The sequence below is a fragment of the Cyprinus carpio genome, chromosome A4 (genome assembly GCF_018340385.1).
Source record: "Cyprinus carpio isolate SPL01 chromosome A4, ASM1834038v1, whole genome shotgun sequence".
Classification (NCBI taxonomy): Eukaryota; Metazoa; Chordata; class Actinopteri; order Cypriniformes; family Cyprinidae; genus Cyprinus; species Cyprinus carpio.
The window spans coordinates 316,051-330,791 of NC_056575.1; the positions used below are offsets into that span (position 1 = coordinate 316,051).

Here is a 14,741-nt window from a genome sequence, read left to right on the forward strand (position 1 = left end):
ATCGATAGATATATATATATATAGATACTAATGTAGTATATATATGTGTGTGTGTGTGTGTGTGTGTTGTTTGTTAGCTTTATCTTCGCATATATTACACCAATATTGTGGTTATCATGTTTTCCTTCTTTGTTCCCACCGTTCAGAGCAGAGCATCAGGATGCACCGGATCATCAGCATTGAGGCTCCGCCCGCAGCTCCGAGCAGCAACGACGGAGGATGGAAACCTGCAAAAAACAGTGTTTTGGTTGCTCAGAGGTTGGTCTTTCATAGTTCAGGAGATCTCAGATGTCAAATTGACATAATTACATACTGAAATTTTAAAAGTGTACTCTAAGTGTCATTAATCCTTTATTATATCAAGTAGATTTTTCAGTACAATTAAGCAGCTATGTTTTCACATGGATAAAGATATCATTTGAGATCTTTCTTGTTGATCAGATAAAGCCGTTGTGTTTCTCACGTGTGTCTTGTGGCGGTGGGCTGACGGCCTGAAACTGTGGCTGGCTCTGACGCTGCCGAGTTTGTTTGTTTGTGCGAAACACTGCAGGACGTCCGTGTCTGTGAGGGACTGATGGATGGTCAGGACACTCTTCACTCCTGTGCTTCCTAACGTCTCCTCACTGATGGAGGTTTCTGCAGAGTTAGAGAGCTCATGTCTGGACAGACGCCACTCTAGTGTAGGGCAGGGATTCCCATGAGCCTCACAGACACACTTCGTTACACTGCTTCGGCTGCAAGAGCTGGAGATATTGGGAGCAACTGAAAGAGAAAATATAATCGTTATGATAAAGAAGATCTTGATGGTCTCTACAGTGTAAAAACATGTTCAGATTTTTGAATGATAAAACACTAAAAATAACCATGGTAAAAAACATGTTAACAGCAAGTTCCCTAAGAAATCTAACAGGATATTTAATGCATTTAAATTTGTATTTACATATCTGTAATGATAAAGCTGCTATTTAGTACAATATAATCATTTAAAATGTCATTAAATTAGTATTCATTATCACTGAGATACTAAAGTTTTTATTGATATTATGAATTAGTTTTTATATATATAATTTTCCATTTAAAAGTTTCTTTAATTTTGTTGTTTTTGTCATTTTTAGACATTTTTGTTTAATGTTTTTAGATTTTAGACATTTTTAATGGTCTCTACAGTGTAACAAAATCATGTTCTTAATTTTAATGGTGAAACACTAAAAATGTCACAGTAAAACCATCTTAATTGGTTATAAGCAAGTTCTCTTACTGTAAAAAATAATAAATCTAACAGGACATTTCATGTAATTTTACAGTAAAATACTGTTAAATATGCAGTTTTCAGAAGAACAAGTAATCCTATTTAAATTTAATTTATAATTTAGTATTTAATGGTGGTTGTCAGTATATTATAACTAAACAACAAAACATATTTTAGCATTTCAGTAAGTTGGTATATTAACATCATTTATGTAAATTTAAGTTCAGTTCACTGTAGATGAATACAAATGTGTTCATGACAAAAAAAAAAAAAAAACATAACCTCATGCTAATAGTTTGCTAAAGTAGAAAAGAGCAACAAGCCACAATAATTAAGTTAGGGTTAGTTCCGTCTACAAAACACCACACTGGTGAAAGTGCCATTATTGTGCTGAAGAACTCATTTTACTCTTCTGACTACAGCTGTACTCGGTTATAAAAAGTCTTCACCCAAAAATTAACATTCTGTCATTTACTCACCAAACCTGTATGACTTTATTTCAAAACGATATTTTGAAGAATGTTGGGAACAACACTGGACCCCATTGACATCCATTGTATGAATGAAAATATACTGAGACATTTCTCAAAATATCTTCTCAGAAAAGTAAAGAAGTCATGCAGGTTTGGAACAAGGGCAATAAATGTTGATATTTTTCATTTTTATATGTAAACATTATTTTGATTATTTTGAGCTGTTGATTAGTTTATGCTACAAATTATATCTGTGCAGTTTGTTGGTTGAACATAATTTCATTAGAAGTTGTCATGAATCTAATTATTAATGCAAATTTTTGCATTAACTTTTTTTTTTTAAACATTGTTTAATGTGCAGTATCTAATGCTGTCAGTTGCCACAGAAACTTATATCAACTCAACTCATACCCCAGAGTTTGATCACTGCATTGGCTTTATAGAAGAGCTGCTGACAGCTTCTTGTAATTTCACTGGTTTAAGTGAAGTTTCACAAAGAATTTATCGAAACCTTGCATTTCAAAATGCTGTAGCATAACTTTAACATGTTGCTCTGTAACAAAGTTATTAACAAAAGGGGAACCAAATCCTCTCTGTCTTCTCAGATGCATTTTCTGAAAATGAAGACGTTGGTGAAAGTGAAAGTGAAAGTCGTGACATTTGTCAAGTATGGTAACCCATACTCGAAATTGGTGCTCTGCATTTAACCCATCCAAGTGCACCCACACAGCAGTGAGAAGTGAACACACCCCCGGAGCAGTGGGCAGCTATATCCAGCGCCTGGGGAGCAACTGGGGGGTTCAGTGCCTCGCTCAAGGGCACTTCAGCCATGGGTATTGAGAGTGGAAGAGAGCGCTGTTCATTCACTCCCTCCCACCTACAACTCCTGCCAGCACCGAGACTCAAACCTGCGACCTTCTGGTTACAAGTCCAAATCTCTAACCATTAGGCCCCCACAGTGCTGGTCACAGTGCTACAGCTATTTCACAGCTTTTCTTTTTTCATTTTCACAGCCTGTGCACAGCTGACTGTATAGTCAATCACCATCAACCTGATGCACACACCAAGATATTACACCGTATAGCATGGCACAATGGTTAACCAGAAAAATTCAAAATGGCACATCATGCCGAAAAGGTTGCTGACCCCTGGCTTAAGCTATATGTAACATTTATGTCATTTAAACATACTTTTGTGGGGTGGGGGGGATTGGGGGTTGTCTCCTTGGTGTCTTTTCAGTGCAGAAATTCATATTTTGACTGTGTGAAAGAAAGTATGCTATTCTTGCATGCTTTTATGGTTAAGCTGCAACTTTTTCATGTCAATTTATTATAACCACAAAAAATGCAATCAACAATCAAATCAATCTAGCGCATTATGTGTTTGCTGCAGTTACTGTAGTTATTGTACTATATTCACAGTATTTATCAAGCATCAGATTAAGTTTATCAGATTAAAGTAATTTGAGGTCTGTGTTTTTACTCACACTGAACATCCAGTTGAATTGAGGCATTGCAGTGGCCATGCTGGTTTTGAGCTTTACAGCCATACCGTGCACCGTGTGTAGGGTTTGTCACAATGTAGCTGTGATTATATCCAGTCTGGAGGAGCTCAAACTGAGATCCTGTCTCTGTGTACCAGGTGTAGTTCACTGCTGGGTTTGCATCACTGCTGCAGCTCAGAGTCACTGGATTGCCCCTCATCACTGAGCCGGAGGGAAACGCTGACAATGATGTGTTTTTTGGAGCAACTGAGGAAAAAGATGTGCAATGTATGTGTGATTTAACACTTCAAGAGTTGAAAGACTGCACGTTTAAACCTCTCTATTTTAGACTCACACTGGACGTCCAGCAGATCACCATGTACTTCCACTGGACTCAGCTGATTACAAATTACTCGCACTGGACATCCACAAGAGTAACAAGTACTGACACTAGATGTCATGGTATTTAGTATTATGACTTTAAAAAAAAAAAAAAATAATAGTAAAGGCGTGTCCTCAGTGTCGGGAGAAAATGAAGACTCTTATGTTCACTTTTACATTCAGCTACAAAACACCTGCATTGCTTACGAGACATTGTTGTCTCTGCAGCTGCTCGATTGTGGAGAAAATTGCAGACAGCTTAGAACTGACTGAGGGCGGAAATATGCTAATATGTGATTGTCTGTCAGCGGTCGTGGGCGGGGCTTGAGCAATATGATGTCATACTGTTCAGGAAAATCAATACAGCTTGATAATTGAGACTTTGTTTTTGGGGATTTAAAAAAAATATTTGTATCATTGTAGGGTGGTTGTTTCCTCACACTGCTAAGACACATTTATATGCAAACACCATGTAAAAGTGAATTTTGCATCCGATGTCCCCTTTAATACTCACACTGTACGTCCAGCAGCACTGATGAGTTCTGTGTGCCGTGTTTGTTCTCAGCTGTACAGTAGTATCGTCCGCTGTGTGTCGGGTCGGTGTTGTAGATGGTCAGGTTTGGTCCGGTCTGAACTGGATTCAGAGGTCTCACAGTGTCTCTGTACCAGGTGTAGTTCACTGCTGGGTTTGCATCACTGCTGCAGCTCAGAGTCACTGAACGGCCCTCCAGAACTAAACCAGCTGGATTTAGAGACACGGATGTGTTTTTAGGAGCATCTAAAAGAACAGAAAGAAATGTAGGCAGGAACAATATATAGTCAAATTTTACATCTATTATATGCAGCATAAAGGTTGGTAATGCTACACTGTGCAAAACAAGTGACTTTAAATATTTGGAATATTTGTATGAATAAAGACTATATAAAGAAAATATACTTTATAGTTTCTGTACTGTAATAAATCATATGTCAATTAGCACTGCATCATTCATGAATTGTATATAACTACATTCTTCTTTTTATTCAGATTATTATTCAGATTAGCTGCAGATGTAGCCTGGCACGTCTGTGAGCACGAGATCACTTCTCTTTCAGTACGAAAAATTCTTTATCTCATTTTCATAAAATAAAAGGCTATAGTATGCTACTCATTTGCTAATCATGCTGGAAATATGCTAGCGACATGCTAGTAACTTGCTATTCATACTAATGACATGTTAGTCACTTGCTAATCATGGTAACATGCTAATGAAATGCTAGTCACTTGCTAATCATGCTAACATGCTAATGTCATGCTAGTAACATGCTAGTCACTTGCTAATAATGCTAGCATCATGTTAATCACTTATTAATCATGCTAACAACATGTTAACAACATGCTAGTGACTTGTTAATAATGCTAACAACATGCTAGTAACATGCTAAAGACATGCAAGTAACTCCTAATCATGCTAAAGACATGCTAGTCAGTTGCTAGTCATGCTAGCAAAATGCTAGTCACTTGCTAATCATGCTAGCATCATGAATAATCCCTTGTTAATCATGCTAACAACATGCTAGAAACATGCTAAGGACATGCAAGTAACTTTGTTGATCATGTTAACAACATGCTAGTCACTTGCTTATCATGCTAGCAACATGCTAGTTACTTGCTAATAATGCCAACAACATGCTAGTGACATGCTAATCATGCTGGAAACACACTAGTGACATGCTAGTAACTTGCTAATCATGTTAGCGACATACTAGTCACTTGCTAATCATGCTTTAAAATTACTTCAAATTAGTTAAAATTGAAAACCCACAAAGTTCAAGCTTTTAAAACTACTTCAAACTTTCTGACTAAGCTTTTTCAAACCAATTTGAAGTTTGCCTACAAACTTTACTATCTAGTTGGTATTTAAAGTTTACTTCAACTGTTGTAAAGTAGAGGGACACCACTTGCCACCACAAATGAAGAAATACTACTTTCATGCATTATCAGATAAATCTTGCGCTCTTATTTCAAGGTTGTTGTTAATGCTGTGGTTATTTTAACAGTTTCATTCCTACATTTGGATTAACAACATCGTTAAAAAACATTTATCATTCAATGGAACTGTGCTTTAGACACTTAAATTTTTGTTCTGTTCATACAATTAATGCGTAACCTTCGAATGCTCATGTCATTGGTATGACTGAGAACCATTGAAAAACTACAGAAAAGTAAAACTACTTCACTTTAGCATTACTGGCCACGAGTACTAAGGAGAGATCACACATCAGCTGCTAAAAAATGTGTCTGTGAGACTAACTGAGAGTGAGCACAGTCCTGTGACAGTCACAGGTGGTAAATAGTGCAGCACGTGAATGAGAGATGCGAGGCACAAACACTTTTCAAAGTCTCCATTAATTTCTGCTTGTAGTTATTTAATTTGTGTATATTCTGAAAGCATCGACTCGCTATAGAAATCGCAATTCATTTGATTCTTAGCATTTTAAATCGATTAATGTTGGAAATTGACTATTCATGATTCAAAAATCATGTTACAAGATCGATGCATCGAGAAAACGAGTGAATCGTTAGGCTACACCCCTACTTTAATACTCACACTGGACGTCCAGCAGCACTGATGAGTTCTGTGTGCCGTGTTTGTTCTCAGCTGTACAGTAGTATCGTCCGCTGTGTGTCGGGTCAGTGTTGTTGATGGTCAGGTTTGGTCCGGTCTGAACTGGATTCAGAGGTCTCTCAGTGTCTCTGTACCAGGTGTAGTTCACTGCTGGGTTTGCATCACTGCTGCAGCTCAGAGTCACTGAACGGCCCTCCAGAACTAAACCAGCTGGATTTATCCTCACTGATGTGTTTTTAGGAGCATCTAAAAGAACAGAAAGAAATGTAGGCAGGAACAATATATAGTCATATTGAACATCTATTATATGCAGTATAAAGGTTGGTAATGCTACACTGTGCAAAACAAGTGACTTTATATATTTCTAATATTTGTATGAGTTAAGACTCGTAATTAGGGCTGTGAATCTTTGGGTAGACATTTTATGATTTATTGGTATTTAAAATTTATTTCAACTGTTGTAAAGCAGAGGGACACCACTTGCTACGACAAATGAAGAATGACCCAGCAACAAACACTACTTTCATGCATCTGATTGTCAGATAAACCTTGCACTCTTATTTCAAGGTTGTTGTTAATGCTGTGGTTATTTTAACAGTTTCCTTCATACATTCTGTTAAGACCCTATAGTTTTGTTGTGTTTGTTCTGCTGGTTTGTGTGTGTCTGCCCAGGTTGCTGCTGATTGGTTCCTGCAGACTCATTGCTGTCATCCTATGATTAGTCTCATCTCCCTTAAAAGAGATGACAGCATTTCCTTTAATGGGGGGCGTTTGTGCTGTGCTTGTGCTGATTTACGTATGCTTCGAGAGAGATTGTTTGGATATTTGTTGTTTTGTAACGGTCCTCTGGCTTACCCGACACTTGCCTGTTGAACGATTGTGATTTTGGATTATCACTCTGAACTTGATTTTTCTTTGTAAACATTTATTGTGAATATTGTAAATAGTTTTTGGGAAGTAAGAAGTCAGACGCCATCTTTTGTTTTTGTAATGTTTGGATCTCTGTTTTTGGATTAGGTAGTTAGGTTAGAGAATTGTATTTTTTATTTTTATTTTTTTTGGATAGGTAATTTTAGAGGGTTTAATATTTAGAATGTTTTGTTTGTAATTTTGGCATCGTTGGCTCCTGAAACTGGACTCCTAAATAAAAATTCAAAAGTTGATTGTTCACACTCATTTTTTTCCATGTTGCGCTCTACACCTCGACGGAGCGTAACAATTCAGTTTAACAACATTGTTAAAACACATTTATCATTCAATGGAACTGTGCGTATGCTTTAGACACTTACATTTTTGCTCTGTTCATGCAATAAATGTGTAACCTTCGAATGCTCATGTCATTGGTATGACCGAGAGCCATTGAAAAACTACAGAAAAGCAAAACTACCTCACTTTAGCATTACTGACCACGTGTACTAAGGAGAGATCACACATCAGCTGCTCAAACAATGTATCGGTGAGACGAACTGACTGTGAACGCAATCCTGTGACAGACACCGGTGCTAAATAGTGGAGCCCAAGAGGGAGAGATGCGAGGCACAAACATTTTTTAAATTCTCCATTAATTTCTGCTTGTAGTAATTTAATTTGTATATATTTTGAAAGCATCGAATTGCTATAGAAATCACAATTCATTCGATTCTTAGAATTTTAAATCGATTTAATGTCAGAAATCGACTTCATGATTCAAAATTCATGTTACAAGATCGATGCATCGGGAAAACGAGTGAATCGTTACACCCCTACTTTAATACTCACACTGGACGTCCAGCAGCACTGATGAGTTCTGTGTGCCGTGTTTGTTCTCAGCTGTACAGTAGTATCGTCCGCTGTGTGTCGGGTCGGTGTTGTTGATGGTCAGGTTTGGTCCGGTCTGAACTGGATTCAGAGGTCTCTCAGTGTCTCTGTACCAGGTGTAGTTCACTGCTGGGTTTGCATCACTGCTGCAGCTCAGAGTCACTGGATTGCCCCTCATCACTGAGCCGGAGGGAAACGCTGACAATGATGTGTTTTTTGGAGCATCTGAAAAAAAGATGTGCAATGTATGTGTGATTTAACACTTTAAGAGCTGAAAGACTGCACGTTTAAACCTCTCTATTTTAGACTCACACTGGACGTCCAGCAGATCACCATGTACTTCTACTGGACGTCCACAAGAGTAACAAGTACTGACACTGGATGTCGTGGTATTTAGTATTATGACATTTTTTTAAAATAATAGTAAAGCCATGTCCTCAGTGGCTCTGATGTCAGGAGAAAATGAAGACTCTTATGTTCACTTTTACATTCAGCTACAAAACACCTGCATTAGTTAAGAGACATTGTTGTCTCTGCAGCTGCTTGATTGTGGAAAAAATGACAGACAGCGTAGAACTGACTGAGGGCGGAAATATGCTAATATGTGACAGTCCGTCAGCGGTTGTGGGCGGGGCTTGAGCAATATGATGTCATACTGTTCAGAAAATCAAAACGGCTTGATAATTGAGACTGTTTATGTTTTTGGGGATAAAAAAAAAAAAGGATTTTTATGATTGTAGGGTGGTTGTTTCCTCACACTGCTAAGACACATTTATATGCAAACACCATGTAAAAGTGAATTTTCCATCCGATGTCCACTTTAATACTCACACTGGACGTCCAGCAGCACTGATGAGTTCTGTGTGCCTTGTTTGTTCTCAGCTGTACAGTAGTATCGTCCGCTGTGTGTCGGGTCGGTGTTGTTGATAGTCAGGTTTGGTCCGGTCTGAACTGGATTCAGAGGTCTCTCAGTGTCTCTGTACCAGGTGTAGTTCACTGCTGGGTTTGCATCACTGCTGCAGCTCAGAGTCACTGAACGGCCCTCCAGAACTAAACCAGCTGGATTTATCCTCACGGATGTGTTTTTAGGAGCATCTAAAAGAACAGAAAAAAATGTAGGCAGGAACAATATATAGTCATATTTTACATCTATTATATGCAGTATAACGGTTGATAATCCTACACTGTGCAAAACAAGTCACTTTAAATATTTGGAATATTTGTACGAGTAAAGACTCGTAATTAGGGCTGTGAATCTTTGGGTAGACAGTGAAATGGTTTGATTCATGATTCATAGGTTTTCAATTCGATTCAAGAATGATTTTTGCAAATTCAGAACGATTCAATTCTATTCTGCATTCTTTAAGTGCATTAACAGGATTATTTAAATGCGACCCTAAAATTCTTTAAATGCTTAGTCAAGGGGCAAATTACACAGCAGCCTTTATGGTTAGAGAACCATAGGTTTGAAAAAGAAAGAAAAAACACTTTTGTCCATTGTTAGATGTTAATTTAATGATGCTATGGCATAGTTTCATAAACATGATAAAAGTTCTGTACGTCAATCCAGCAGCCTCTGTTCTCACAGGTTCTGTTTGCTCTAACCCATTCTTCATACATCGAGGTACTCGTCAGGGTTGCCCGCTTTCTCCTCTGTTATTTGCTTTATCCTTGGAACCCTTAGCTCAAGCGGTCCGACGATCTGAAACTATTTCTCCCATAATTATAAGGAATACTCATCATCATATTTCTTTATTTGCTGATGATATCTTATTGTTTTTGGAGAAGCCGTCACATTCTATTCCTCATGTATTGAATTTATTTGGCCATTCTGGATCTCTCTCTGGGCTTAAAATTAATTGGAGTAAGTCATGTCTATTTCCCCTCAATTCTAAATTTGATCCCACTTCCCTTTCAGTATCTATTCCATTGGTTCAAAACTTTAAGAACTTGGGGATAGATGTTTTTCCTTCTCTGCAAGAAATCCTTTCAAAAAACTATAATAGTTTTCTAGCCAAAATATCCTCAGATTTGGAAAATTGGTCTCATCTTCCTACTTCTCTTCAGGCTCGTACTGTATATCGGTGATTAAAATGAATGTTCTCCCACGTATCAATTTCTTTTCTTCCATGATTCCTCTCGCTCCACCAGTTGGCTGCTGGAACAAACTTGATGCATGTTTTTCACGGTATATATGGAATGGGAAACGTCCTCGTATTAAACTGACTACCTTACAACGAAGTAGATTACATGGAGGTCTTTCTCTCCCTAATTTTAGACTGTATGCTCAAGCCTTTTCCCTCCGCCCTTTATCAGTTTGCTTTGACCCTGATGCTTCTGTATCTTGGAGAGCAATTGAGGAATCTATTGTGTATCCATATAAATTGAAGCATCTTGTTTTTTTTTCGGGGGTTCCGCTTAGGCAGTTTAAATCTAGGTTTGGTCCCATTGTAACCCATCTCCTATCCACATGGAGGGATGTTGAAAGACGTTTACAACTAGTTACAATATGGCATAAGCATTCGCCAATTTTTCCACAACAATAATCTTTTATCAGGCAATACTCCATTCCATTGTCCGCAATGGACTCATCATAAAGTAAACACTCTGGGAGATATCTATGATGATACTGGTTTACAATCCTTCCAGAATCTTAAAATTCAATATAATCTGCCAGGCACTTCCTTTATGTATTTGCGCGTTAGATCGGCCCTACGGGCATATGAGGTGCATATTCACCCTTTGCGCAAACTAATCCTTTCCTCTGAGGAATCTCCCTCTTCTGCTTCAGTCATCTATCTTTTTCTTCTTGAGCATTCATACAAACCTTTATCTATTACAACTGTTAGGGCTAAGGATCTTAATGAGGATGTACATGTTTTATTTTCAGATCAGATATGGGGAATGTTTAAACTGTCTTCTAAAAACCCTAACCACCAAATGATTCATTGGAAATTGCTGCATAGGGTTTACTTGACTCCAATGAAACGTTTTCATATGAATATGTCTTATTCTTCTAAGTGCAATCTCTGTTCACAAGGATCTTTAGGCACATTTTTGAATTTTTTTTGGGAGTGACCCTCTCTCTCTCCTTTTTGGTCTCAGCTCTCAAAGGACCTTTCTTATTTGTTGGGTACTGAGATTTGTTTGACTCCACGCAATTTTTTCATGAATGACTTTTAGGACTTCACCTTGTCCGTCCAACAAAGATGTTTACTGTTAGCTGCTCTCACTGCAGCAAAAAAGTTGCTAGTCAACCGTTGGAATCCCCCTCACACAATGGACAGACAAACCTGGGCGGTATATTTGTTGGACATTATCTTGATGGAACCTCTCAACTTCTCGTATACATGGGTCTAATGTGAAAACTGTTAATTTATGGCATTCATCTTTTAATTTTGTGTCATCTTTTCTAAAATCTTTGTAAATATTATTTTATTGTATTTTATGTATTAATATTACTTAATTTATTTTTTTATTATTATTATTTATTTTACTTTATGTATTTAATTATTAATTTTTCTTCTCTACCCTTAAGTCTACCAGGGGGTGGGATGGGTTGGGATGGGTTCTAAATTTGTACAGTTGCTTCTTTGCTTGATACTACTGTTCACAGAAAAAAAAAAAATTCAATAAACAGTTGTTAACAAAAAAAAAAATGATGCTATGGCATGACATGACATATGTAGTTTTTTTGTAAGCCAAGAATTTAAAAAAGAGCTTTAAAAGTATTAAGAAAAGGCTAACATTTTGTCACACCACGGGCGTAGCCATCATTTCAGAAGTGACAGAAATTTCATAATTTTATGTATGCATGTATTATTTATTTATTATTTATTTATTTATTTATTTATTTTTACAATAAATTATTTTCTTACCTCTTTAAATTATACTACAAACAATTATTTCAATTTTCTGCACAGAATAAGGTAGAATATATACTTTATAGTTTCTGTACTATAATAAAGTCATATGTCAATCAGCACTGCATCATTCATAAATTGTATTTATCTATTTATTAGGTTAAATATTAGGTTAAATTGTATTTATTTATTAGGTTATTAGGTAAATTTTTTAAATGATTTCAATCAAACACTGGCAACACAACCAATTATGTCTATGGTGTTACCAATATTTGAAGTAAAATTTTGCTTTGTTCTAAAATGAGCAGCGATATGCAGCTTTAGGTAATAATTAATAAATAAACAAATTACTTTATGGGTTTCAGTTTCATTGATCATTTCAATTTCAGTTTTTAAAATAAATGTTTAATTGTTTATCTTGGCCCCTATTTCTGTCAAAGGAGAATAGTTTTTATTTATTTTTTGAATTTTTGAAAGGTTGCAAGTTCGAGTCTCGGGCTGGCAGGAATTGTCGGTGGGGGGAGTGTATGTACAGCACTCTCTCCACCCTCAATACCACGACTGAGGTGCCCTTGAGCAAGGCACCGAACCCCCAACTGCTAATGCATAAATGGCTGCCCAATGCTCCGGGTGTGTGTTCACGGTGTGTGTGTGTGTTCACTGCTGTGTGTGTGCACTTTGGATGGGTTAAAAGCAGAGCACGAATTCCGAGTATGGGTCACCATATTTGGCTGTTTGTCACATCACTTTCATTTTCACTGATTATAAGATAAACTTCACGCTCTTATTTCAAGGTTGTTGATAATGCTGTGTTAAAATGTTAAAACACATTTATCATTCAATGGAACTGCACTTTAGACACTTGAATTTTTGTTCTGTTCATGCAATTAATGCGTAACCTTCGACTGCTCATGTCGTCGGTATGACCGAGAGCCATTGAAAAACTACAGAAAAGTAAAACTACTTCACTTTAGCAATACTGGCCACGAGTACTAAGGAGAGATCACACATCAGCTGTTAAAAAACGTGTCAGTGAGACGAACTGAGCGCGAGCACAATTCTGTGACAGTCACAGGCGGTAAATAGTGCAGCACGTGAAGGACAGATGTGAGACACAAACACTTCAAAGTCTCCATTAATTTCTGCTTGTAGTAATTTAATGTGTATATATTTTGAAAGCATTGAATCACTATAGAAATCACAACTCGGAATGTCGGAAATCGACTATGCATGATTCAAAAATTTTGTTTAAAGACTGATGCATCGTCAGGGTTTGTAATCGATGCATTGAGAAAACGAGTGAATCGTTAGGCTACACCCCTACTTTAATACTCACACTGGACGTCCAGCAGCACTGATGAGTTCTGTGTGCCGTGTTTGTTCTCAGCTGTACAGTAGTATCGTCCGCTGTGTGTCGGGTTGGTGTTGTTGATGGTCAGGTTTGGTCCGGTCTGAACTGGATTCAGAGGTCTCTCAGTGTCTCTGTACCAGGTGTAGTTCACTGCTGGGTTTGCATCACTGCTGCAGCTCAGAGTCACTGGATTGCCCCTCATCACTGAGCCGGAGGGAAACGCTGACAACAATGTGTTTTTTGGAGCATCTGAAAAAAAGATGTGCAATGTATGTGTGATTTAACACTTCAAGAGTTGAAAGACTGCACGTTTAAACCTCTCTATTTTAGACTCACACTGGACGTCCAGCAGATCACCATGTACTTCCACTGGACTCAACTGATTACAAATTACTCGTACTGGACGTCCACAAGAGTAACAAGTACTGACACTGGATGTTGTGGTATTCAGTATTATGACTTTTTTTTTAATAATAGTAAAGGCATGTCCTCAGTGGCTCTGATGTCGGGAGAAAATGAAGACTCTTATGTTCACTTTTACATTCAGCTACAAAACACCTGCATTGTTTACGAGACATTGTTGTCTCTGCAGCTGCTCGATTGTGGAGAAATTTGCAGACAGCATAGAACTGGCTGAGGGCGGAAATATGCTAACGTGACAGTCTGTAAGCAGTCGTGGGCAGGACTTGAGCAATATGATGTCATACTGCGCAGAAAATCAAAACGGCTTGATAATTGAGACTATGTTTTGGGGTATTTAAAAAAAAATGTCCCGATGTCCTCTTTAATACTCACACTGGACGTCCAGCAGCACTGATGAGTTCTGTGTGCCATGTTTGTTCTCAGCTGTACAGTAGTATCGTCCGCTGTGTGTCGGGTCGGTGTTGTTGATGGTCAGGTTTGGTCCGGTCTGAACTGGATTCAGAGGTCTCTCAGTGTCTCTGTACCCTTTCTCATGCCAACACTGGTTTGCATCACTGCTGCAGCTCAGAGTCACTGAACGGCCCTCCAGAACTAAACTGGCTGGATTTATCCTCACTGATGTGTTTTTAGGAGCATCTAAAAGAACAGAAAAAAATGTAGGCAGGCACAATATATAGTCATATTTTACATCTATTATATGCAGTATAAAGGTTGGTAATGCTACACTTTGCAAAACAAGTCACTTTAAATATTTGGGATATTTGTATGAGTAAAGACTCGTAATTAGGGCTGTGAATCTTTGGGCAGACATTTTATGATTTATAGGTATTTAAAGTTTATTTCAGCTGTTGTAAAGGGACACCACTTGCTACCACAAATGGAGAATGACCCAGCAACAAACACTACTTTCATGCATCTGATTGTCAGATAAACCTTGCACTCTTATTTCAAGGTTGTTGTTAATGCTGTGGTTATTTTAAGTTTCCTTCATACATTCTGTTAAGACCCTATAGTTTTGTTGTGTTTGTTCTGCTGGTTTGTGTGTGTCTGCCCAGGTTGCTGCTGATTGGTTCCTGCAGACTCATTGTTGTCGTCCTCTGATTGGTCTCATC

General features: G+C 37.7%; 1 protein-coding gene across 1 annotated transcript in view; it reads right to left on the reverse strand.

Annotated features, from left to right (window-relative positions):
• Positions 1 to 142: 142 nt before the first annotated feature.
• The window catches only part of LOC109073378 (B-cell receptor CD22-like), a 32,765-nt gene continuing 18,166 nt past the window's right edge, over positions 143 to 14,741 (reverse strand). The window contains exons 3-11 of the mRNA XM_042736003.1: positions 14,002 to 14,153; positions 13,192 to 13,455; positions 8,824 to 9,087; positions 7,954 to 8,217; positions 6,178 to 6,441; positions 4,101 to 4,364; positions 3,209 to 3,472; positions 489 to 762; positions 143 to 227 (exon numbers count right to left, since the gene is read on the reverse strand). Coding sequence (XP_042591937.1) covers positions 143 to 227; positions 489 to 762; positions 3,209 to 3,472; positions 4,101 to 4,364; positions 6,178 to 6,441; positions 7,954 to 8,217; positions 8,824 to 9,087; positions 13,192 to 13,455; positions 14,002 to 14,153 — 2,095 coding nt within the window. The remainder of the gene's footprint in view (positions 228 to 488; positions 763 to 3,208; positions 3,473 to 4,100; positions 4,365 to 6,177; positions 6,442 to 7,953; positions 8,218 to 8,823; positions 9,088 to 13,191; positions 13,456 to 14,001; positions 14,154 to 14,741) is intronic.